This window comes from Pelodiscus sinensis, unplaced genomic scaffold (genome assembly GCF_049634645.1).
Source record: "Pelodiscus sinensis isolate JC-2024 unplaced genomic scaffold, ASM4963464v1 ctg34, whole genome shotgun sequence".
Taxonomy (NCBI): Eukaryota; Metazoa; Chordata; order Testudines; family Trionychidae; genus Pelodiscus; species Pelodiscus sinensis.
The window spans coordinates 2,204,468-2,229,897 of NW_027465849.1; the positions used below are offsets into that span (position 1 = coordinate 2,204,468).

The window sequence follows — 25,430 nt, forward strand, 5'->3', positions numbered from 1 at the left end:
TATTGCTGGTCTGTGTGGCAGGCAGACGTGCTCTTTGTCACTGGTTTGTTGCCTGACAGGGGAGGACCCGCAGTGCTGGGCTCTAAGCAATTCACCCTGATTCGATCCTCCCCCAGACCTGCCATGTTACAGCGGTGTAGTCGGCAGGATCCACAGAACCAGGTGAATGACGCTTGGCATCAGAACCCCACGTTGTTCTCAATAGGAATTTTGGAATCGAGAGATTGGCTGGTTGAAGGAAGTGGAGCTGGAACATTGACCAAAAACGTGCAGAAATGCGTTGAAAGGAGAAGCAGACGATGGCTGAACTGGAGAGAGAAAGTGTTGAAAGAGAGAACGAGGTCCAGGCAAGATGGCAGGAGCAGCCAGCAGCAGGGAGCGACTCAGACACGCTGAGGAGACAGTTGCCAGATTTAAACTCCAGACTGAGAAAAAATGAGCAGAACAGCAGAAGTTCAGTGTATAAGGAAGTGGGGATGCAGGGAGATGATGGCGCGGCGGGCGGGTGGGTTTAGTCCAGTTCATGCCATAGCCCAGCCCAAAACAAGTGTGACCCCCCCCCCCAATGGAGTGAGTCACGTTAGAAAGCCACCTGCTCGTGTCCTTTTTGGGCAAGTAGCCATGGCCCAGCTGATGAGCTGCAGATTTACAGGGAAAGTCCTTAGATGTGGATCAGCACCAACAGTCACTTGACTAGCCGCCTTTCCACAACGGGTGGGTGAGGCTTGTTAATATCTCTTCAAAGCCAATACTTGGGATACCCATCCAGAGCCGGTACTTACACATTGAAACACAGATTCTACAGGCCTATGAATGGCATAAACACACTCAGCAAAACACAAGCTCTCAATAGACACCTCACTGGGCCCACTTTGTACAACTTTGGGGCAAACCTACAACAGTGGGTGTGTGACGGGGCGCCGAGACCCCGCACCCAATCCCCGAGGCTTTGCGCCCTTACAGAGGGGCAACAGAGCACCTACCACCGGTGCACCGGTTGCTCTCGCGCCGCGGCTCAGCTGGAGAGACGTCCCAGCACAGCTGAGTTGAACTCAGCCCCTCCGGCGAGACGGGAGAAGAGAACATCCCACATCAGACGGCAAGGGGGCGGGGCGCGTAAACTCCTCCGAGGTCGGCGGGAAGTTTAAAAGCTTGCCGGCCGCCGGAGACGAGGTGGGAAAGAGCGCGGGGGCTCCCTGACGTGGAGGGAGACCCAGACGCGCTCACGACGGTCTCCGCGGAGAGAGACACAACCTCGTGAGTATCGACACCCTGAGGACGGGATAGGGGGAAGAAGGAAGTAGCCCAGGGCAGGGCGGTGAAGTAGCCTGTGGGCTGGTGTGTTTAGGGGCACACCCCCGCCAGTCGGACAGAGACTCAAGTGTAGTCTCTGTCCCTAGGGCCCTGGGCTGGGGCCCGTGAGTGAGGGCGGGCCCGGGCCCGGGCCCCCCTTCCTTCCCCCTTCCAAGGGAGAGGCAGACATAGCCAAGAACTAACTCCCGGAGCGAGGTCCCGGACTTGTAAGGACGGGTGACCGTACCCCGAGACAGACCGAGGACAGGGGGACACGGTCACAGGGTGCAACAATGTTGTGCATGTTCACATCGAAATGCAGTAAAGTCACAACTGCCCAGAGATCCAGCTCCAATCGCTGCAACTCCTCCTCCAGCCATGGACCAGCTCTGGCCTGAGCATCTCTCCCTGTGCACGGTCCCTTTGCTCTGACAGCTCCTCTTTCCTGTCCCTGCAGCAGAAGGTGCTGAGGGGAGGTTTTCTCTGAGCTATTTGCTTTATTGTCGCTTTAGCTTATTTCCTCCTTGTTCCTGTAGCCTGTTTCCCTTGGCTCACAGCCAGTGTCGGTCCCGGTTCCTCGCCGGGCATCGCTCGCTGTTTGCCGGCCATTTCTCAGGTCACTTGTTATTTTCCTTCTTGTTTCACTGCCCAGCTCATCCTGTAACTTCCCCCTTGTGCCTCTGTCTCTCCCCGTCTGCCCCCTCCTGTCCCTGCCACCCCTCTCCCATCTGCGCGGGGCTTTCTCCCTGCCAGCTCCGGGCCTGGCGCCCTTCCACAGCCCAGCTCTGCCACTGGGATCCTAGCCATTGGCTTCCTCCTCACTGGGTCTCTTCATTCCTGGGGCTGGCTCCTGTCTTGCCAGCTACTGGTTTCTCCCCACACGGGGCAGCCTCCCTCCAGTCTCTGCCAGCCCTTCCCGCCGGCATCACTCCGAGGTCTGCTGCGGAGGTGGGGCTGCTCCCTGTGTCCCCAGCTGTTTTATCTCCCACCAAAAAGACCATCCTGGGCTCCAGCTCCCCCACAGCAGCTGCCCGGGAACCCTGGGGACTCCCCCCACGGTGGCTGTGTACACGCTGCATCTGAGTAGCCCCCTTGTGCAGCTCCCACTGCGCATTAACCCCCAGCCCCTGCCTAGAGGGCATCATGCAGCCAGTCCTGGAAAGTGGCCTCAGGATGGGACAGTGCCGGCTGGGCAGCCCCTGGGCCCGACAGCTCTGTGCGTCCACTGGTGGGGCAGCCGGGGGGTAGCTCCCTGGGAAAGGTCCCTGCTCTGCAGCTCTCCTGGAGGCAGGGAACCCCCCGCCCTCAGCACTCAACCTCCAGCAGCTGCTGGTGGCCCCTGGCTGGGGATGTCCCCCCTACAAGTGGTTTCAATCCCATCTCCAGTCAGACGCCCCCTCAGCAGAGCCCCAGGCTCAGGGCCCAGCCAGATCCCATGAGCACAGATCCCCCGAGGGATGGGAAAATTGGCTGGGGGTGGGGTTGGGACCAGGGACCCTGAACAAGGGTCTCAAACCTACTAACCCCAGCTCCACGGGGTCGCTGGGCTCTGACCAGATGAACAGGTGCGATTTGGTGCGATATTGGCAGCGATAGCTGCCTGCGTCTCTCCGGCTCACGGAGCGGACGGGAAACTCAGCCACGTCCCCAGCTGGCTCCACTTCCTGCAGCGCAGTCGGGTTCCTCTCTTTGTACAGCAGGAACCTCACATTTCGGTGCCGACCCTGACACAGGACGGTCACATCTGCCCCCAGTGTAATCTACACCCAGCTCCCCAGGGCGCAGGGAGATGGAGGGTTTGGGGTAGCTGGTCTCTGCAGTGGGAAGGGGAGAGGCCGTGAGACAGACCCCGGCACAGTCATGGCGCCGCCCTCGCTGCACAGAGATGGGCCTGGGGGAAACCCAGCCAGAGGGATCTCTCCGATATATCGAAGATTCCTGGGAGCTAAGACCACAGCTGCCTGAGGCCCTAAACCCAGAGCTCCCCCCTCCCCCGCCTTGTGCCTGTCTGTCTGCTTAGTGGGCCCCCACCCACATACCCAGGATGCCTGGGTTCTATCCCTAGCTCTGGGAGCGGAAAGGGGTCTAGTGGTTAGAGCAGGGGAGGGGCTGGGAGTCAGAGATGCTGGTGGCTGCAGACATTCAGAAAAAGCCCCTGCCCTGAAGCCGGAGCAAGAGGCAGGGAAGGTGATTAGCCCTTGTCTATACCAGGGTAAATGGAGGCACAGGAGGATCTACTAACACCCTGTGATGATGTGGGGCAGTTGAGGGATTTGTGTGGGGAATTCACCCCCAGCTCCAGCAACATCCAGCTCCCAGATTTCAACAACACCTTTATACAACGAGAACCTCCTGCCCTGGCACCGACACCGACCGCGGATGGCGACAGCTCCCCCCACAGCGACCCACCCACTGGGGCTGGTGGAGATGGCGGGTCCGGGTGCAGGGAGCTCTGCTCACACAGGCAGGAGTGAGATGGGGAGACATAAACCCCTCTCCGTGTGTGTGTGACCGGCCCTTAGTACTAGTCCCGGGGACAGCGCCTGGGCTCACAGACACCTTCCTGCACCCACAGGGGCCCTGTGGGCTGGGGTCTGATCTCAGCCCCTGGGTCAACACAAGGAGGTTGAACTGAGTTTTGAGTGAACATTCACGGCTCAGCTCCACTTTCCCCAAAGGTCCCTCACTCAAGAGTTTCCCCAGCCCCAGGGATACTCACCTCCCATCACCCCGCTCTGTCTGGCCAGCCAGCAGCCTGGAGAAGAGACAGTCATTAGAGACCAGATACCTGTGTACCCTGGGCACATGCCCTGGTCTCAGATCTACCTCTCCATGGGCCCACGTCCTGGTCTCAGATCCCCCCCATGGGCCCACGTCCTGGTCTCAGATCTACCTCTCCATGGGCCCACGTCCTGGTCTCAGATCCCCCCCATGGGCCCACGTCCTGGTCTCAGATCTACCTCTCCATGGGCCCACGTCCTGGTCTCAGATCCCCCCCATTGGCCCATGCCCAGGCAGCCTCCAAAACTTACCGAGGAAGAAGACGGTGAGAGCAGATGCCATGATGGGCAGTGAGGGGCCCCTCAGCGCTGCCACCAACCCCAAAGTGTCCAGCTCCACTGAGCCCCAAATAAGGAGCTCAGATGCTGGCTGTTGCTACAGGAAGGCAATGACATCTCATTTCTTCCTGTGGCCATCACACGTTGTTTCTCACTGCAGGCGAAATCTAGTGCGGTCTCAGCAAGCAGAGGTCCCTGCCTAACCAGGAAACCCTGGGCCCTCGGCCTGGCTAAGTATCATGTAGCTCACGGCTTGTCTGTGTGTCTCACAGTGACCAGTTTCTGCTCCTCCCTCCCCACCCCCGCCCTGCAAAGTACCCTGCTGCCTCGGGGAAGCTGCACCAGGCTGGGGGCCGGGAGGCCACCGGGTCTGGCTTTCAGTCTCTGACAGACCACAATCTCCATGCAGATTTACCCCCTCCTCCCCTTTCACAGGTGACCGATGTCGCCAAAATAAACACAGGCTCATGCACTTAAAGGACAGTGTCCTAATCCACGTGAATGAGGGGCAGAGTTAAGGGTGTTCAGGAAATTTAATTATGGCACTTCCTGGCGCTGGAGGCTTTGATGCTGCAGCCTTCCCTCCCAGCCTGCAAACCTGCCCACGTGTGTCACAAGTCCTGGCACCGTGCAAACAGCAGGCGCAATGGTGATCACTTGGGTTTGCTGCCCCTTGCAACACAGCTGAGTAGTGGAGGTGGTTTTACACTATAACACCTGCAGTCTTCTCACCTCCTGCTGGTCTCCCAGGGAATTAACTCTTGCCGGCTCTGCCCCCAGCCGTGTCTCACTTAGTCACCTGCCTTCTCTGTCTCCTCAATGGCAGGACCCACATCCCACCGTGACCTTCCCTCCTCTCCCCTGGCTACTGCCCTCGGCCAATGCCCACCCCAGGGTGCCTCCCCTTCAGGGAACAGCTACCCCTAATCCCACCACTCGCCACAGGGGCCCACTGCTGCCCTTAGTTTAGCCCAAGGCTGGGCAAAATACGGCCCGTGGGCTGGATCCAGCCCTTAGACTCATGCCAGCTCCCTGCTTGCTTCACCCCACCCGCACGCCGCTCAGAAAAGTGGCTGATGGGCCATTTTTCTTTCCGAACTGTGAGCGTGGAGTTGGGGCCGAAGACTTCATGAGCTATCCCCATAATTATCCTATTGGTTGGTTCCTGGCCAATGGGAGCTTCCTGTTTGAAAAACAGGCTGCACACAAAGCACCACGCCCCCCTCCCCTGTGGCTCGTTATTCACACATGCACGTGGCCCTGCGGCTTGTGCAGGGGTGGGGCAGCCAGGGAGTGCAGGCTGCCAGCATTAAGAGTGCTCCCCCAACCTGCAAAGGAGCCCGTGCTGCACAATATCCTAGTGCTCCTTAGTCTTAGCGGGTCACCTTAGTCCTATGGTTGCAGGGCTCAGCCCTACGCCACATGTACATGAAGTGCTATTTCTGCCTCAACTGTGTTTGAGCTGATACATGCTCCGGGTTAGCACTGTCTGCGGTCCCTGGGGCCGGAGTCATTGTATCTCCATGTCTGTGGCCCGGCAGGGGAAGCAGCTGTTGTTTTTTGTGAGAGCAGAGACAGGGCAGGCAGCTGAGTGGAAAGTTCAGCCTCAAACCACAGATTGTTCAGGTTGATGTGGGGACTGAATGGCTTCTCATTGTCTCAGGTGCCTGCTTCTTCGTTTTTCTCTCTGCCTTTCTCTCTCTTTAGTGTCCCTGGAGTCCTCATTTCCTCTCACTTCCCGTCTCTCTCCAGCATCATCCTCACAGAACAGGAATCTAGATTTATTTGACCTCACTGACAATTGTTTCCCCTGCCTCAAATGTCCGTAACAGGAGAGATAGCAAGGCCCAGGGCATATGCTACCCTCCTGAGCAAAAAAATTCTCTTCACAGGCCTGCTCTGGGGTATGGTGAATCCTGTTACAGGTCTCCAGTCTGCATCAGAAACTGGACCTTGAATCGTCCCCATCCTAGATGAGTGTAAGATCCATAGGGCTGCTGATATTGGCCCCTTCAGGCTTTAGAACAGGGCTATGGGTGGAACAGCCCATTTGTTTACAGCCTATGGGTGGAAGCCAAAACAAAAAAGGAGTCTATATAATGGTCTCCTGTTGGTATGCATTTTAGTAGCTAAATTCCTGGACTGTCATTGGTCATTAAAAGTGCTGTCAGATGGGTGGAAATTGGGTAAAAAATGCATTTTATTAATATCAGCAGAACTGACTTAAATGGGGCCTGTGTGTTGTGTAGTCTTGCCTTAATCTTTGTATTAATGCCCATCAGTGTGAAAGAAACTGTCTCCATACATATGTGCATGTATATGCAACCCCGCTTAAGACCCAATGATAAAGTGCTAATACTTGAACAGGGCTGTTTTTGAAGAGATACAAATATTAACAACAGGTACGATATCATTTGCATGTGTATTCTAATAATAGCAAATTAGTAAGTATGATTTAACAGTTTTCTTTTCTTATTTTTGCATCAATTAGGAATATTTTGTAGGCCCTACATTTTCTGTGGCCCCTAGTCACTGTACTGACTGGATAATCTGACCCTGCCTGTCTCTCCCCGCTTCGCTCCTTGTACCAACCTCGGCACATCTCCCCCCTTCCCTCTGCAACCCTCATTCCCCATCCCATCTCCTCTCAGATTCCCATCCTGCCCCCTGCAGCCTCCCCAACCTCAGCCCGTCTCCCCTCTGACAAGACCCCAGCTCTCCTTTTGTCTGCTCTCAAATTCCTGTTCTCTCCTGCACCCGGCCCTCAGCCTGTCCCTCAAACACTTGTGTCCCTGCCGCTCTTTGCAGTGCGTCTTCCACACATTCGAAAACGGGCAGGCGTGTGGCGGGGGAGACAGGCTGGAAACAGCAGGTGAAATCTATCTTGTGGGTCCGGTGTTGGGTGCTGGGCGCAGGTGGGTGACAAGTGGGTGCGTTAGCTGCACGGTGACCCTGACCCCTGGGCAGTGACACGTTTGGCCTCACACTGGGCACCGCGTGCAGCACCGGATGGGAAGCCAGGAGAAGGGGGAGCCCCAGAGGGGTGGAAAATCCCACTGCCAGGGGAGGGGATAGGATCCTGGTGCCTTCATGGACAGTCCTGTGTGGCCACATGGAGCTAGGCTGCTGGGGTGGGCTGGGGAAGGTGAGGACCAGACAAGCTGAGCCGGGACGCAGGGTGGGATGGGGGAGGAGAGAGAGTTCAGCCCATTGAAGGGTTTTACCAAAGGCCCTTTGTAAGGGACCCAGCGAGGGAGTAGGGAGCAGCCTGGACGTGACGCTGCTCCCTCCCCTTCTGGGGCTGTTCACTCCTGGTTCCAGCCCCATGGCCCCACCCAGCTTGCAGCGCCCAGAGCTCTCCACAGGCGCCCCATGGCACAGTCTCCCCAGCCCACTGCTGTTAGCCATTTCTGCCACCCCCAAAGACCCTGGCGTAGCTCCTCCCCCAGCCCCACGCTGATCCGGGCCCATCCAGATGCCCTGGGGCCGTTCAGCAGGGCCTGCTCAGATGGGTTCGGATGCTCTGATCCTTCCAGCTTCATCCTGACGATGTGGCGTCACGTCGCTCGGGGTGATGGTGACCCTGCTGACCCTCCCCCATGCTGGGACTGCCCGGCTGTAGTGACTGGGGGAGTGGGGGGTACAGGCAGGTCATTGCAATTACCGCCCGTCTCTGTCAGCAGCCTGCGCCACCATCAGCACCAAGGCCAGCAGGACCCCGGTGCCCAGGGCCAGACGGACGATGTTGCCCCAGGTGTAATCTGGGGGAGACAGAGAGGGAGGGGGTGTCAGGAGCTGTTTCCAGGGGATGAGACAGCGGGATGCACAGGGGCCCCTCTGCCTTTTTTCCCCCCAGCGCACAACCCCACCGCAGCACCCTACCTCCGTGCCACCCCCCATCCAGCCATGTATGGATCCCATCTGCCTCCTCTTGCTCTACCTGTTCCTCCCGCCCCTTGAGATCCAGCCAGTGGCTTGAACCTGCTCTAGGTGGACACTGGCTCCTCCAGCATCTGTCTGTTTGTCTCAGTCATTTCCAGTCCCAACCTCCCTCATCACCACGGCAGGAGCCAGGCTTCGCAGCGCCAGCTAATGGGCCCATCTAGCCCGGTGTCCCGCCTGCCATGCTGGCTGCTCCTGGCTGCGTCAGAGGGACCTCCAGGGCATTCCCATGGCCACTGATGGCCCCACCTGTCGCAGAGGGAGCCTCTGGCTGCCCTGTGAGCAACTGGTTTGTGTCTGAGCAAGAGGCTCACTCCCCTCCCCAATCTCACAACTGGATGGAGAAGTTGCTGCCCCTCCTCCATCCCTCCCCTGGCAACCAATGCGGAGGGAGCAGCCCCTGGCCCTGATGTCTGTGTGTGTCCCTAGAGTGGGGCAGGCTGCGGGGAGCATCCTCTTGGAAAGATCCCAGCTCCGTAGCTCCCTGCGGTGTGGGAGTCCAGCCGGGCAGGGGGCTGGGAGCAGGGACACTGAGCCCGGCCCCTCACCTGCTATCACCAGCTCCACAGGGTTGCTGGGCTGGGACCAGGCGAAGGGATCTGCCGCGAGGTGGTAATAGCAGGCGTAGTTGCCTCCGTCTCCCCATCTCACACCACGGAGGAGAAACTCCCCCCCGACCCCGACAGGCTCTGCGCGTCCCAGTGGGGTCCGATCCCTGACCTTCACCAGAAAGAACTTGGCATCCAGGAGAGCAGCCCAGCAACGAACGGCGACATCCTGCCCCAGGGCAGCTGCTCCAGCGGGGCTCAGAGAGATGGCGGGTTTGGGGTATTTATCTGTACTCAGGAGACAGAGGGTGAGACACTGACCCCAGCCGCTCCCTGGAGTCTCGCAGTTTTCACCCTTTGCGGCCCACAGGCTGCCCTGAGTCACTGTACCCTCGTCTCCCTGGGACTGGGCAACCCAGAACGACCCAGCCCCACTGGCCAGGAGGGGGACCCCCAGCGTCACTGGCTGCCCTGGCCTGGGACTGCCCCCAATGTACCTCTGACCCATGCCAGGGAGTTCCCATCTCACTCCACCCACTGCCCTAGGTGAGACCTCTCCACTGCAGGTCCAAACAGAACCACAGCTGAAACCAGAGAGCGATGAGACCCAACAGAACCAATCAGCCGATGGACCCGAACCAGCGGTACCCTGCCCTGGGTCCCACCCCTCTGTACCTTCCCAGAGCCCAGGGCAGGGTCTCGTATGGAAATTCTCCTGCTCTGCAGCTCTCCCTGGTTCGGGGAACCCGCCAGTGACCCCATCCCTGCTGTCCACCAGGCTCAGAGTGTCCCATTGGGCCAAGGGGGTCTGGCTAGGTGTGAGGCTGGGATTGGGGATGCTGAGTCGGGCCCCTCACCTGCTACCGCCAGCTCCACGGGGTCGCTGTACCGTGACCACTCAGTGGTGTTGGATGTGGTGTGAAACTGGCAGGTGTAGCTCCCTCTGGTTTTCAGTCCCACGCCCGGCATGGGGAATACGGCCACACGCCCAGATGGCTCCTGCGTCCTCACCTGGCGTCCGTTGTTATACAGAACAAACCTCATGTTTGGCTGCTCCCCCTCACACTGGAAGGTGACATTTTCCCCCAGCGCAGCCACCCTCCAGGGGCTCACGGACAGGGAGGGTTTAGGGAATTTTCTCTCTGGATGAAAAAAAAACCCAACAGGCGAGTGGGGTAGGAGCCAGCCCTGTCCTGTTGGTGTGTGTCTGTCTGTACGTCCTGCCTCCGCCCCACCCAGCTCCTGGGTGTCCAGAGACAGCCCTGTCCTGTCGGTGTGTGTCTGTCTGTACGTCCTGCCTCCGCCCCACCCAGCCCCTGGGTGTCCAGAGACAGCCCTGTCCTGTCGGTGTGTGTCTGTCTGTACGTCCTGCCTCCGCCCCACCCAGCCCCTGGGTGTCCAGAGACAGCCCTGTCCTGTCGGTGTGTCTGTCTGTACATCCTGCCTCCGCCCCACCCAGCCCCTGGGTGTCCAGAGACAGCCCTGTCCTGTCGGTGTGTGTCTGTCTGTACGTCCTGCCCCCGCCCCACCCAGCCCCTGGGTGTCCAGAGACAGCCCTGTCCTGTCGGTGTGTGTCTGTCTGTACATCCGGCCTCCGCCCCACGCATCCCCTGGGTGTCCAGAGACAGCCCTGTCCTGTCGGTGTGTGTCTGTCTGTACGCCCTGCCTCGGCCCCACCCAGCCCCTGGGTGTCCAGAGACAGCCCTGTCCTGTTGGTGTGTGTCTGTCTGTACGTCCTGCCTCGGCCCCACCCAGCCCCTGGGCGTCCAGAGACAGCCCTGTCCTGTCGGTGTGTGTCTGTCTGTACGTCCTGCCTCCGCCCCACCCAGCCCCTGGGTGTCCAGAGACAGCCCTGTCCTGTCGGTGTGTGTCTGTCTGTACGTCCTGCCTCGGCCCCACCCAGCCCCTGGGTGTCCAGAGACAGCCCTGTCCTGTCGGTGTGTGTCTGTCTGTACGTCCTGCCTCCTCCCCACCCAGCCCCTGGGTGTCCAGAGACAGCCCTGTCCTCACAGACTTGGCAAACACACATTTCGGCTTTGCCACCTCTTGATCCACCATGTCAGACTCTGATCTCAGCCCCTGGGGTCAATCCAGAGTCACTCCTGACTGCACTGGGGGCAGGGCCAGGTCACTCCTGGATTCAATCCACAGTCACTTAGCTTGCCCCTAGGTAAATTCAGGGAGATTGATTTGAGTGTTTTGGGAGTGGAAGATTCAGAGTTCAATTCTTTTCCCCTCCCCCATCCATGTCATTAATGTTCCCTGGCCCCCCATTGCCCCACAGATACTCACGTTCTGAAACCTTGCTCTGCCCAGCCAACCAGCAGCCTGGAGAAGAGACGCTTCATTAGGACCAGACCCAGAGCGACTGCATCCTAACCATGGTCTCTTATCCCCCCCCATGGGCACACGCCCTGGTCTCTTATCCCCCCCCATGGGCACATGCCCTGGTCTCTTATCCCCCCCCATGGGCACACGCCCTGGTCCCTTATCCCCCCATGGGCACACGCCCTGGTCTCTTATCCCCCCCATGGGCACACGCCCTGGTCCCTTATCCCCCCATGGGCACACGCCCTGGTCTCTTATTCCCCCCCCCATGGGCACACGCCCTGGTCTCTTATCCCCCCCCATGGGCACACGCCCTGGTCTCTTATCCCCCCCATGGGCACGTGCCCTGGTCTCTTATCCCCCACATGGGCACACGCCCTGGTCTCTTATCCCCCCCATGGGCACACGCCCTGGTCTCTTATCCCCCCATGGGCACACGCCCTGGTCTCAGATCCCCCCATGGGCACACGCCCTGGTCTCTTATCCCCCCCATGGGCACACGCCCTGGTCTCTTATCCCCCCATGGGCACACGCCCTGGTCTCAGATCCCCCCATGGGCACACGCCCTGGTCTCTTATCCCCCCCATGGGCACACGCCCTGGTCTCAGATCCCCCCATGGGCACACGCCCTGGTCTCTTATCCCCCCATGGGCACACACCCTGGTCTCTTATCCCCCCCATGGGCACACGCCCTGGTCTCAGATCCCCCCATGGGCACACGCCCTGGTCTCTTATCCCCCCATGGGCACACGCCCTGGTCCCTTATCCCCCCCATGGGCACACGCCCTGGTCTCTTATCCCCCCCATGGGCACACGCCCTGGTCCCTTATCCCCCCCATGGGCACACGCCCTGGTCCCTTATCCCCCCCATGGGCACACGCCCTGGTCTCTTATCCCCCCATGGGCACACGCCCTGGTCTCTTATCCCCCCCATGGGCACACGCCCTGGTCTCAGATCCCCCCATGGGCACACGCCCTGGTCTCTTATCCCCCCATGGGCACACGCCCTGGTCTCTTATCCCCCCCATGGGCACATGCCCTGGTCTCTTATCCCCCCATGGGCACACGCCCTGGACTCTTATCCCCCCCCATGGGCACACGCCCTGGTCTCTTATCCCCCCCCATGGGCACACGCCCTGGTCTCTTATCCCCCCCCCATGGGCACACGCCCTGGTCTCTTATCCCCCCCATGGGCACACGCCCTGGTCTCTTATCCCCCCCATGGGCACACGCCCTGGTCTCTTATCCCCCCATGGGCACACGCCCTGGTCTCTTATCCCCCCCCATGGGCACACGCCCTGGTCTCTTATCCCCCCCCATGGGCACACGCCCTGGTCTCTTATCCCCCCCCATGGGCACACGCCCTGGTCTCTTATCCCCCCCCCATGGGCACACGCCCTGGTCTCTTATCCCCCCCCATGGGCACACGCCCTGGTCTCTTATCCCCCCCCCATGGGCACACGCCCTGGTCTCTTATCCCCCCATGGGCACACGCCCTGGTCTCAGATCCCCCCATGGGCACACGCCCTGGTCTCTTATCCCCCCCCAAGGGCACACGCCCTGGTCTCTTATCCCCCCATGGGCACACGCCCTGGTCTCTTATCCCCCCCCAAGGGCACACGCCCTGGTCTCTTATCCCCCCATGGGCACACGCCCTGGTCTCTTATCCCCCCCCAAGGGCACACGCCCTGGTCTCTTATCCCCCCCATGGGCACACGCCCTGGTCTCTTATCCCCCCCCATGGGCACACGCCCTGGTCTCAGATCCCCCCCCCATGGGCACACGCCCTGGTCTCTTATCCCCCCCATGGGCACACGCCCTGGTCTCTTATCCCCCCCATGGGCACACGCCCTGGTCTCAGATCCCCCCCATGGGCACACGCCCTGGTCCCTTATCCCCCCATGGGCACACGCCCTGGTCTCTTATCCCCCCCATGGGCACACGCTCTGGTCTCTTATCCCCCCCATGGGCACACGCCCTGGTCTCAGATCCCCCCATGGGCACGTGCCCTGGTCTCTTATCCCCCCATGGGCACACGCCCTGGTCTCTTATCCCCCCATGGGCACACGCCCTGGTCTCTTATCCCCCCCATGGGCACACGCCCTGGTCTCAGATCCCCCCATGGGCACGTGCCCTGGTCTCTTATCCCCCCATGGGCACACGCCCTGGTCTCTTATCCCCCCATGGGCACACGCCCTGGTCTCTTATCCTCCCATGGGCACACGCCCTGGTCTCTTATCCCCCCATGGGCACACGCCCTGGTCTCTTATTCCCCCCCCCATGGGCACACGCCCTGGTCTCAGATCCCCCCATGGGCACACGCCCTGGTCTCTTATTCCCCCCCCCCATGGGCACACGCTCTGGCTGTCTCTGATACTCACCGAGGAAGAGGACCGTGAGAGCCGATGTCATGACAGAGCAGTGAGGGACCCCTCAGCACTGCCACCAATTTCCCATGTTCAGCTGCACCCAAATCAAGCCCTGAGCCAGGGGCTGCACTTACTGGAAGCCGGCGATGGCTTGTTTCTTGTTGAGCACCACACACCTTATGTCTAAGCCGCCGGGTAACTCTCATGTGGTCAGGGTAAGCAGAGGTCTCGGCAAAACCAGGAAACTGAGTTGACCATCACCTGGCTAAGTGTCATGCAGTTCTCAGCTCCTCCGTGTGTGGGCGAGTCACTTCCCCTGTGAAGGAGCGGGGGAGCTGGGGGAGTTCAAAAGGGGTTTGCATGGGGGCAGGGGTGCACTCACTGCCCCTGGGAGTCACTGGTGTAGCAAAAGGAGGGGGAGGGGATTTGTTGTTACAGGAACTAGAGGAACCGGAGCCCCCAGTGACCGGTGCCCTGGTGACCGGGAGACCCCGGCTTGCGTAGCCCAGCTGGGTCTAACCAGTGGGAAGACATTGGGCTGCAGAGAGCGGCCCCCAGAGACCTGTCCAGCTGGTTCCAGCCTGGAGTGGGGGGATGCTTTTCCGCAAAAGCACTTTTTGCGATCAGGGCTTTTTTGCGGAAAACAGTACTGTGCTGTCTACACTGGCCCTTTTGCCCGAACGGGAGCAGCATAGTATAGTTCTTGATGCAAGCTCTTAGCAGAGATGTAGCAAACTGCTAGCTTAAAAGTTTCTGAAGTACATCCTTTATTACGATGGGCCAACGCTTCTCCCCGGCTCTCTGTTTACCACAAAGATGCTTCTGAAACAAGAACAGGGTGGAGGAGAGGGGAGGGGAGAAAAAAGGGGCCCAAGTGACCCTGTTTGCTTGGACAGAAGACAAAGGACAGAGGAGAGGCTGTTGGAGGGGGGTATTGGAGGCTCGGCGGGAAGAAGGGGGCAACTGAACAGAACAAGGAGGGTATGTCTACACTACCACCCTAGTTCGCACTAGGGTGGTTAATGTAGTCATACGAACTGGCAAATGAAGCCCGGGATTTGAATTTCCCAGGCTTCATTTGCATGTTGCCGGCTGCCACCATTTTTAAATGTCCATTAGTGCGGACTCCGTGCCCGCAGCTACACGCGGCACGGACTAGATAGTGCGGATTAGGATTCCTTTTCCGAACTATCGTTACACCTCGTTCCACAAAGAGTACAGATAGTTTGGAATAGGAAGCCTAATCTGAACTACCTAGTTCGTGCCGCGTGTAGCCGTGGGCACGGAGTCCGAACTAACGGACATTTAAAAATGGCGGCGCCCGGCAAGATGCAAATGAAGCCCGGGAAATTCAAATCCTGGGCTTCATTTACCAGTTTGTATGACTACATTAACCACCCTAGTGCGAACTAGAGTGGTAGTGTAGACATACCCTCTCAAGGGAAGTGACCCACCCACACACAGGGACAGAGGAGCTGAGAACTACATGACACTTGGTCAGGGCACGGTCCCTTAATTTCCTGGTTTTGCAGGTACCTTTGCTTATTCTGACCACAAGAGATTTTCCTGGCAGCTTAGAGACAAGGTGTGAAGAGCGCAGCAAGAGACAAGCCATCGCCGGCTTCCAGTAAGTGCAGCCCCGGCTCAGGGCTTGATTCGGGGCTGGGTGCAGCCAGATTTGGGATGTTGGAGACAGCACTGAAGGGGCCCTCATTGCTCTGTCATGACATCAGCTCTCACACTCCTCTTCCTCAGGGTATGTCTACACTACAATGTTAGTTCGAACTAACGGACGTTAGTTCGAACTAACATTCATAGCCGCTACACTAGCGCTCCGCTAGTTCGAATTTAAATCGAACTAGCGGAGCGCTTAGTTCGAACTAGGAAAACCTCATTTTACGAGGATTAAGCCTAGTTCGAACTTACTAGTTCGAATTAAGGGGTGTGTAGCCCCTTAATTCGAACTAGTGGGAGGCTAGCCCTCCCCAGCTTTCCCTGGTGGCCACTCTGGCCAACACCAGGGAAACTCTATGCCCCCCTCCCGGCCCCGGACCCCTTAAAGGGGCACGGGCTGGCTATGGTGCCGGTGCCAGGTGCAAGCCTGCCAGCACCCAGCCAGCAGACCCTGCACCTGGCACGGCACAGAGGCACCCACCCGATGTCCCCCAGCCCACCCCCTCTTCCCGGGACCAGGATGGCGGCTCCCGGGAGCTTGCCCTGGACCGCAAGAGGCGGGTACTTTCCTGGGCTAGTGCGGACATCGTGGACCTCGTCCACGATCTCTGCACTAGGCACAGGAAAGTGGCTGGCTAGGGCAGGAGAGCTGCCAGCCTGGCCACCCAGGAGGGGGTGTGCATGAAAATCAAGGGGGTCCACTGAGACCCCCGACCCTGAGCCCTGAGCTTACAATGGCCGTCCTGGGTCAGACCAAAGGTCCATCTAGCCCAGTAGCCTGTGTGCCGACAGCGGCCAACCCTAGGGACCCTGGAGGGGATGGACCGAAGACAGTGACCAAGCCATTTGTCTCGTGCCATCCCTCTCCAGCCTTCCACAAACTTTGGGCAGGGACACCACTCCTACCCTCTGGCTAATAGGACTCCATGGACCCAACCTCCATGACTTGATCTCACTTCCCTTTAAACTCTGTTCTAGTTCTAGCCTTCACAGCCTCCTGCAGCAAGGAGTTCCGCAGGTTGACTATTTGCTTTGTCAACAACAACTTGCTCTTACTAGTTTCAAGCCTGCTACCCATTCCTTTCCTTTGGTGTCCTCTAGTCCTTCTTTATGGGAACTCATGAAGACCTTTTCTTATGCACCCTCTCCACACCACTCGTGCTTTTATAGACCTCTATCATATCCCCCCTCAGTCTCCTCTTTTCTAAGCTGAACAGTCCCAATCTCTGTAGCCTCTCTTCATCTGGGACCTGTTCCCAACCCCTGATCATGTTAGTTGCCCTCCCCTCTCCCAGCCTTTCTCTTCCCCTCTCCCACCTCCTTTTCCCAGTCTCCCCCAGTTTTGTTCAATAAAGACAGAGTCAATGTTGGAAGAAACGTTATCTTTATTTTGTACATCAATAAGAAGGGAGGCTAGGGAAGGGTAAGTGGAAGGAGGAGAGGGAGGAATGGGGTACGAGCCCCTGATGGGGAGGACTGGGCTGGCTCTGCGGGCTTCTGGGGCTGGAAGCTCTCCTGCAGCCCCCCGATTGCCCCCTCTCCCCAGATGGCAGCCTGCGGCAAGTGCAGCCGGGCTGATGACCGAGTGGTGTGATGTGCCCAGTGTGGGTACTCCGGGCAATCCAAGCCAGGACTGGTTTTCAAGCGGGGCACCCCTTAGAACTGTCTGTCCGGGGTGGGGCTTGGGACCCTTTAAGCGCAGCCCTCGGCTAGCCTGAGACAGCATCTCCACGCTCTAAGTCCTCCTCTGATGCCCTGCCGGCACTGCTTCCGGCCATCCTTAAGCCCTGTTCAGAGTCCACTCAATGTGGACTTGCTAGTTCGAATTAGCAAAATGCTAATTCGAACTAGTTTTTAGTTCTAGACGCGTTAGTTCGAATTAGCGCTGTAGTGTAGACATACCCTCAGTGACTATCAGAGACAGCCAGAGCGTGTGTCCATGGGGGAGGGAGGATCTGAGACCAGGGTGTGTGCCCATGGGGGGGGGGGGTGGAGATCTGAGACCAGGGTGTGCCAAGTGGAGCGGGATCTGAGTCCAGAGTGTGTGCCCACGGTCGGGGAATCCTGGGAATTCAAGGGGGGAAATTGAATCTCTGGGGCTTGGTCACTGAGGAGCTTTCTCCTCTCCAGGCTGCTGGCTGGCCGGGCACAGAGGGGTGTGGGCAGGTGAGTATCTGTCTGTGGGAGGAAGGTGGGATCGGGGATGGGAGGGGGCTTTTGTGGGTGAGGAAAAGAGGAACAGAGCCTGAACCTTCCCCAGAACTCAACCCAAAATCGCCCTGTGAGCTCAGACCCCTTCCCTGCTGACCCCTCCCCTGCACACACATTTCACAGAGTAACTAGGAACCGAATCTGGCTCCTGGGGTCTGAGGAAGCAGCCGGGGTCTGATCCGTCTCCTGGTTCAGTGTCCTGCCCCCAGGGCTATGCAGGTCGGTGGGGACGACATGAATTTATTTGAGCTCATACAGACACTAACAGCGTCTGTGGGCTCTAGCTCCCCTCTGTATAACCACGACATGGGCTGAGTCAGCAGGGTGGGAGGGGGAGCTTGTATCTCCCTGTTTATCTCCTGTCTTTTGTTGAATGCAGAGTGTGAATACCCCAAGCCCCTCGTCTGGGTGAGCCCCAGTGCGGTGGTGATGACCGGGGAAAACGTCACTGTCCGTTGTCAGGGTCAGCACCTGAGACTCAAGTTCTTTCTGCATAAAACTGGGCACCTGAACCTGCAGCAACAGTTGGTGCCTGCTGGGAGCGTGGCTGAGTTTCCCCTCCCCAGTGTCGGCCAGGGAGATGCCGGGAACTACACCTGCGAATATCGTTCCATAATGGAACCAAGTCGCTGGTCACATCCCAGCAACCTCATCAAGATCATTGTCGCAGGTGAGGGGCCTAGCTCAGTGTCCCGCTCCCAGGCCCACACCTGGCCAGGCCCTTGGGGGTCCTATTGCTCGGACAGGCTCTGCACCCAGCCTTGGGCGCAGCAGAGGGGATGCCTGGCTAGGGAGTCACTGGGGTGGGGGGTCCCCAGCCAGGGGGCAGCTGTTGTTGCTGGAGATACAGGGCAGAGGGAGGAGTGATCCCTGCCCCAGGGGGGAGCTGCAGGGCAGGGGGCCTTTCCCAGGTGACAGATAAGTTATGGGGTGACGCAAGAGCTGAAGGTTCCTAACCGCAGTGTGGGGAAGAATTCCACACATGCCTGCACATCAGGGATGGCTTTGTGCAGAGAACCCAGGAGCCTTGCTGTCATCCACTAGACCCCAGCCCCCCTCCCACCCTGTAATGTAACAGGTGGTCTGGGGGCACCGCTTAGAGGTCAAATCAGAGCAAACTTCTTAGAACCAGGTCTACTGACAGTCCAAGGTATGGGGCCCCCCTCTATAAGGCACCAAACCAGTCACACAGAGCACTTCAGCTGCCACTCTGGCCAGCAGGAAATGATACAAGCAAATCACCTTAGATACTCCAGCTTTACCTGTGCCACAACCAGCACCGCACCTTCCACAGGTGAGAGGCTAAGGAAACCCCTCTCACCAAACCCAAAAGGGTTCTCCCAGGCCCAAAGGACCAGCCACAGTCCAAGGTCAATTTACATCTTAGATCTTATCCAAAGGAGCACTCTGGGCCTGTCCTTTAGAATCTAAAATCTAAGGCTTCGTCTACACTGGCATGATTTTCCAAAAATGCTTTTAATGGAAAACTTTTCCATTAAAAGCATTTTCGGGAAAGCACGTTTAGATTGGCAGGATGCTTTTCCACAAAAGCACTTTTTGTGGAAAAGCATCCGTGGCCAATCTAGACGCGCTTTTCCGCAAAAAAGCCCCGATCACCATTTTTGCGATCGGGGCTTTTTTGCGGAAAACAGTACTGTGCTGTCTACACGGGCCCTTTGGCACAAAAGTCTTTCGGAAAAAGACTTTTGCCCGAATGGGAGCAGCATAGTATTTCCGGAAAAGCACTGACAATCTTACATGAGATCGTCAGTGCTTTTCCGGAAATTCAAGCGGCCAGTGTAGACAGCTGGCAAGTTTTTCCGCAAAAGCAGATGATTTTGTGGAAAAACTTGCCAGTCTAGACACAGCCTAAAGGTTTATGGATAAAAAGAAAGAAAAGGTTGAGAGTAGGATTGTTAAAGATGGCACATCACGTACATCAATCATCAAGTTCTTGATGCAAGTTCTTAGCAGAGATGTAGCAAACTGCTAGCTTAAAAGTTTCTGAAGTACATCCTTTATTACGATGGGCCAACGCTTCTTCCTGGCTCTCTGTTTACCACAAAGATGCTTCTGAAACAAGAACAGGATTGAAGACAAAGATGGAGGAACCCCCAGGATCCTTTTATCACCTTGCCCATTTAGAGAGAAATCCATTGTTCTCCTGAGTGATTATAGAACATCAGAACTGGAAGGGACCTCACGAGATCATCAAGTCCAGTCCCCTGCCCTTATGGTAGGACCAAACACCGTCTAGATCATCCCTGATAGATGTCTATCCAACCAGCTCCTAACTATCTCCAGAGATGGAGATTCCACAACCTCCCTAGGCAATTGATTCCAGTGCTTAACCACCCTGACACTTAGGAAGATTTTTCTAATGTCCAACTTTAACCTCCCTTGTTGCAGTTTAAGCCCATTGTTACTTGTCTTGCCATCAGAGGCCAAAGAGAAAATGTTTTCTCCTTCCTCCTTGTAACACTCTTTTTAGATACTTGAAAACTGCTATCATGTCCCCTCTCAGTCTCCTCTTTTCCAAATTAAACTAGCCCAATTCTTTCAGTCTTCCCTCATAGATCATGTTTTCTAGACCTTTTATTATTTTTGTTGCTCTTCTCTGGATGTTCTCCAATTTCTCCACATCTTTCTTGAAATGTGATGGCCAGAACTGGACACAATACTCCAACTGAGGCCTAATCAGTGCAGAGTAGAGTGTAGGAATGACTTCTTGTGTCTTGCTCACAAAACTCCTGTTAACACATCCCAGAATCATGTTGGCTTTTTTTGCAACAGTATCACACTCTTGACACTTATTTAGCTTGCATTCCACTATGACCCCTAAATCCCTTTCTGCGGGACTCCTTCCTAGACAGTCACTTCCTATTCTGTATGTGTGAAATGGATTGTTCCTTCCTAAATGGAGTAGTTTGCATTTTTCCTTATTAAACATCATCCTGTTTATCTCAGCCCATTTCTCTAGTTTATCCAGATCATTTTGAGTTATGACCCGATCCTCCAAAGCAGCTGCAACCCCTCCCAGCTTGGTATCATCTGCAAACTTAATAAGTGTACTATCTATTCCATCGTCAAATCGTTGATGAAGATATTGAACAGACCCCCGTGGAACTCACTTGATATGCTTTTCCAGCAGGATTGTGAACTGTTAATAACTACTCTCTTAGAATGGTTATCCAGCCAGTTATGCACCCGCATTATAGAAGCCCCATCTATGATTCATTTCCCTAGTTTATTGATAAGAAGGTCACGCGAGACCATATCAAATGCTTTACTAAAATGTAGGCATATCACGTCCACTGCTTCTCCCTTATCCACAAGACTTATCCTATCAAAGAAAGCTATCAGATTGGTTTGACATGATTTGTTCTTTACAAACCCATGCTGTCTGTTACCTATCCCCTTATTATCTTCCGGATATTTGCAGATGAATTCCTTAATTATTTACTCCATTATCTTCCCTGGCACAGAAGTTAAACTGACTGGTCTATACTTTCCTGGGTTGTCCTTATTTCCCTTTCTATAGATGGCCACTTTTCTTTCCCTTTTCCAGTCTTCTGGAATCTCTTCTGACTTCTATGACTTTTCAAAGACAATAGCTAAAGGTTCAGATACCTCCTCTATCAGCTCCTTGAGTATTCTAGGAAGCATTTCAAGAGGCCCAAAATGGAGCTGATCAACTAACTTGCCCATGTCCTTTTAGGCAAGAGGCCACGGCGTACCTGCTGGTCTGCAGGTTTGCATCAGAATTCCTCAGGTGCCTATTGGCAACGCTTAAGAGCCATTGTCCAATAGGTGGGTGACGCCTGCCTCTGCTGTATCCCAGACAGAAAACATGTAAAATACAAGTACAGTGCCCATAGTCATAACTTTACCTACCTACCAACATTATACATGCATGTACGTAGGATAAATAGACTCAGCTAAGCATGCGCGTTCATTAGACGCCCCGCCTGGCCCACTTTGCAAAGAATTTGGGGACAAATACACAACAGAGGGTGCAATAATGATTTGCCTGTTCACATTAAAATCCAGCAGCGTGACAGACTCCCAGAGCCAGAGACGCGGTTTCTCAAGTTTCTATTGGCAAAAGCCCTCAGCTCCACGCCTTCTCCAAGGCATGGCCCTGCCCCACTTTTTCCCTGAGGCCCTGCCCCCACACACTTCGAGCGCAACGCAGGCAGGGTGTCTGCCTTAGCCCCCCTGCACTGCTGACTGGGACACAGGGTCCCTTTTCAGCAGAGAGTTTTGGTCAAAAAATGTACGCCTGGAAACCCAAGCCAGGGACAGAAATCAGAAGTTCTCACCTTCAGCCCCTGCTTCAACCACTAGCCCCCACTGCCCTCCCAGAGCCAGGAGAGAACCCAGGAGTCCTGGCTCCCAGACCTCCCAAGGAGAAGCCAGGGAGTGAATGGACCCTGGAGACTGGGCTGCCCTATTACCCTCCGCTTAGATCGCGTTGTGAGGACGGGCCCCAGGGCTGAGTGACAGGGCTCGTCTCACGGCCTGTCTGCTTCCCACTGCAGAGCCCAGCGACCCCAAGCCCAGCATCTCCCTGCGCCCTAGTGAAGGGGTGTCCCTGGGAAGAGACGTGACCATCTGGTGCCAGGGGCTGCGCCAGGACAGGCGGTTCGTGCTGAAGAGAGAGGGAGGCTATTTTCTGCACGAGGATCCAGATGGGCTTGGGGCAGAGTTTCTCCTCAGCAGCCTGCACCGGGAGCAGGGCGGGAGCTACAGCTGCTTCTATCACAGCAAATCGGAGCCATTCACCGTGTCGTACCCCAGTGACCCCGTAGAGCTGGTGCTGAGAGGTGAGGGGCCCATCTCGGCCTCCCTGCTCCCACCCACACAGGCAGGGAGCTCAGACCCGATGGGATGCACAGAGTCAGGCTCTGCCCTGGGCCCCGCTGAGGGGACACCACGTTGGAGGTCCGGGGTGGAGTCACTGGGGGGTTCCCAGCCAGCGGGAAGCAGTAGCCCCTGGAGACTCGGGGCTGGCTACTTGAATGCTGCCCCTTGTCCCTCTAAAGAGTCTAAACTGTGGGTTGCTATTTAATGCCATGGTCCAAGGCTGGATTAAGAGATGTGCAGCGCCCCCTCTCCACCTGGTTACCTTCTTTAATGCCAGTCTGCTTACAGGTTTGGATGGACAGGTCTGGGCTCTTCTGGATCCCGCCACACACTCAACTTTATTTTTTCCTATGGATTTATTTGGCGGTGCCTCCACCCCCCTCACTCCTTCCTGTCAGGGTCACCAGGGCAGCTTGGGAGGAAAATTCTAACCCAGGGTAATTCCCACGGTCTTGCCAGGTAGTTGGAGACTCCCAGAAAATAACACAAACTCATAGGCTGTGTCTACAATGGCAAGATTTTGAGCAAAAGTGGGTGCTTTTGCACAAAATCTTGCCGCCTGTCTACACTGGCCGTGAGTATTTGCGCAAGGACACTGATGTTCTACTGTATGAAATCAGTGGTTCTTGCGCAAATACTCTGACGCTCCCACTCAGGGATAAGCCCTCTTGTGCAAGTGTTCTTGTGCAAGAGGCCAGTGTAGACAGGTAATATCAATTTCTTGCACAAGAAAGCCCGATGGCTAAAATGGCCATTGGAGCTTTCTTGCACAAGAGAGCGTCTACACTGGCACGAATGCTTTTTCGCAAAAGCAAATCTTTTGCACAAAGGCACATGCCAGTATAGACGCTCTCTTGCACAAATACTTTTAACGGAAAAACTTTTTCGTTAAAAGTATTTGCACAAAATCATGCCAGTGTAGACGCAGCCATACACTATATTAAACACAATTATATTAAACAGGAGACAAATAAAACAGAACAGGGTAAAACACTATTTTTAGGATCACCGGTGCCCAGCAACTGTAAGTTCAGTGTCCCGTTAGTACGCATACTCTGTTGGGGTCCTTGATGACTTATGACCACAAAATTCTTCTCTGCAGTAGGGCTGACTGGGTCCAGTACAGCCCAAAGGAATCACAAGTGGGAGAAGGTGGTAAATCCCTCCACAGGTTTAACATGCAGCAGGTTATAAAATCCCCAATCAAATTCCCTGACTAAAAGATGGTGCACTCACACACTCCATGGATGAGCCTCAGGTTGAGAGATGACTCAGTCACTGCAGAGGGGCTGGTCTCTTCTGGCAGGGATCCTCTTCAGGCAGGAATCAGGCTGCTTTGGTCCCAGAATTTCCCCTCACCACAAAGGGGTGCAGGGCTCAAAGTGCAGGTTACACAACTTCACTACAATTAAAACTAATCTCCTACCCCAGCATTCAGACACACGTGGCTATGTCTACACTGGCATGATTTTGTGCAAGAACTCTTTTGCGGAAGAATTCTTGTGCAAAAACTCTTCCAGAAGAGAGCGTCTACACTGGCATGTGCCTTTGCACAAGAGATGTGCTTTTGTGCAAGAGCATCCGTGCCAGTGTAGACGCTCTTTTGTGCAAGAAAGCTCCAATGGCCATTTTAACCATAGGACTTTCTTGCTAAATAAATTCATGTTGCCTGTCTACACGGGCCTCTGGCGCAAGAACAGTTGCGCAAAAGGGCTTATTCCTGAGTGGGAGCATCATAGTTCTTGCGCAAGAAGCCCTGATTTCACACATTAGAGCATCTGTTTACTTGCGCAAGAACTTGTGGCCAGTGTAGATAGGCAGCAAGTTTTGGCGCAAAACTTCACGCCAATGTAGACACAGCAGGCAGCAGCCCTAAACTAGCAGACAGAGCGGAGCTGACCATGTGGTGACGGATCTCACCTAGGGAGCTGGAGAGCCAACTCAGCCTGGCTGGGGAGGTTTCCCAGCAAATTCTACAAACTGGGAATCAACAGTGGAGAAATAAAACTCAGCTGAGGGGTCTTGCTAACCCTAGAGGCCAGTTCTCAAGGGAAAACCCTGCATGCAGGCCTGGGGCTTACTAGCTCCCACACAGCCAGTCCTCCCCTTGCCCTGGCTGGCTCCAGACTCCTCCAACACTGGCTACTCCTCCCCTCCCTGAGCTCTCTGGGAGGAGCATCTCACTCCCTAAGGGTTGCGGGGCAGACTCTGGCCCTGGTAGGGAGGGGGAGACAAGGGAAACTCAGTTTGCCTCTCCCTGAGCTGCCAGCAGGCAGAGCCCCAGGAATCCAGGTAATCTCCTTGGGGGTCACAGATGCTCAGGCCCCAAGTTGACGAGGCCCCACTGCATTACAAGAAAAAAATGAAGTTTGGTAATCTGAGGCCGTAACTAGTGAGTAAATCCAGCTCTGCCTTGACCCCGGCCCCTGTGTTCTCCGGTCCCTGCCCCATGCAGTGCCCAGGACGAGCTGAATGAGGCAGGGGCTGCAGGACAAGCAGTGGCTTAGTAGGGACAGTGGTAGGCTGGGACTCAGGGGATCTAGCCCAGCTCCTAGTATGGCCATGGGCTCCCAGTGTGATGGGTTTATAGGATCCCGGCCTGAGATCCCCACAGTGGCCCTTTGGGAGGCACCTCAGACTTTGGGGATCTCAGGCCGGGACCCTATAAACCCATAGTTCGTGGAGATCTTTGCTAACTTTGGCCTCAGCAGCGCTGGATCCCTTGTGCTGTGGGAGCAGGTAGGGCCCCAGCCATGAGCAAGGCCCTGTGTTGCCAGGTGCGACGTAAACACAGATTATGGAGCTAGCGCCTCCCCCCCAGAGCTCGCTAAGGAAGATGAATCTGTCTGTGCCTCAGTTTCCCCCAGTGTACAATGGGGATAAAGCTCCTGTCTGTCTCCTGGGGGTGGGAGGCTGACTCCCTTCCTGTGGGAGGCTCGGGCCCTGCTGGGTGCCCGAGTCGCTCGGTGTCCAGGGCACAGTGAATGTGGCTGGGGCCTCAGATGGCACATGAGGATCACAAGAACTAGGGACCTCGGCTCCATGTCTGTGAGGCTGGGACCCAGCTCTCAGGGTGGGATTCTGGGTCAGGGAGACTCTGGGGTCTGGGAGAGAATCTCTGCCGGGGCCCCTGGCTCTGC

The 25,430-nt window shown here is 56.4% G+C and overlaps 2 protein-coding genes across 2 annotated transcripts in view; one reads left to right on the forward strand and one right to left on the reverse strand.

Moving 5' to 3' along the window:
* Positions 1-7,004: 7,004 nt before the first annotated feature.
* LOC142823797 (osteoclast-associated immunoglobulin-like receptor) lies at positions 7,005-9,978 on the reverse strand. The gene is made up of 3 exons (XM_075915239.1): positions 9,700-9,978; positions 8,843-9,130; positions 7,005-8,113 (listed from the first exon to the last, which is right to left on the reverse strand). Exons 1-3 carry the CDS (start codon positions 9,884-9,886, stop codon positions 8,013-8,015), a joined length of 576 nt encoding a protein of 191 aa, XP_075771354.1. The 5' UTR covers positions 9,887-9,978; the 3' UTR covers positions 7,005-8,012.
* Positions 9,979-15,222: 5,244 nt separating this feature from the next.
* LOC142823756 (T-cell-interacting, activating receptor on myeloid cells protein 1-like) overlaps positions 15,223-25,430 on the forward strand; it is a 31,566-nt gene continuing 21,358 nt past the window's right edge. Inside the window, exons 1-3 of the mRNA XM_075915077.1 lie at positions 15,223-15,295; positions 17,344-17,379; positions 21,966-22,250. Of these exons, the coding sequence (XP_075771192.1) occupies positions 15,223-15,295; positions 17,344-17,379; positions 21,966-22,250 (394 nt within the window). The remainder of the gene's footprint in view (positions 15,296-17,343; positions 17,380-21,965; positions 22,251-25,430) is intronic.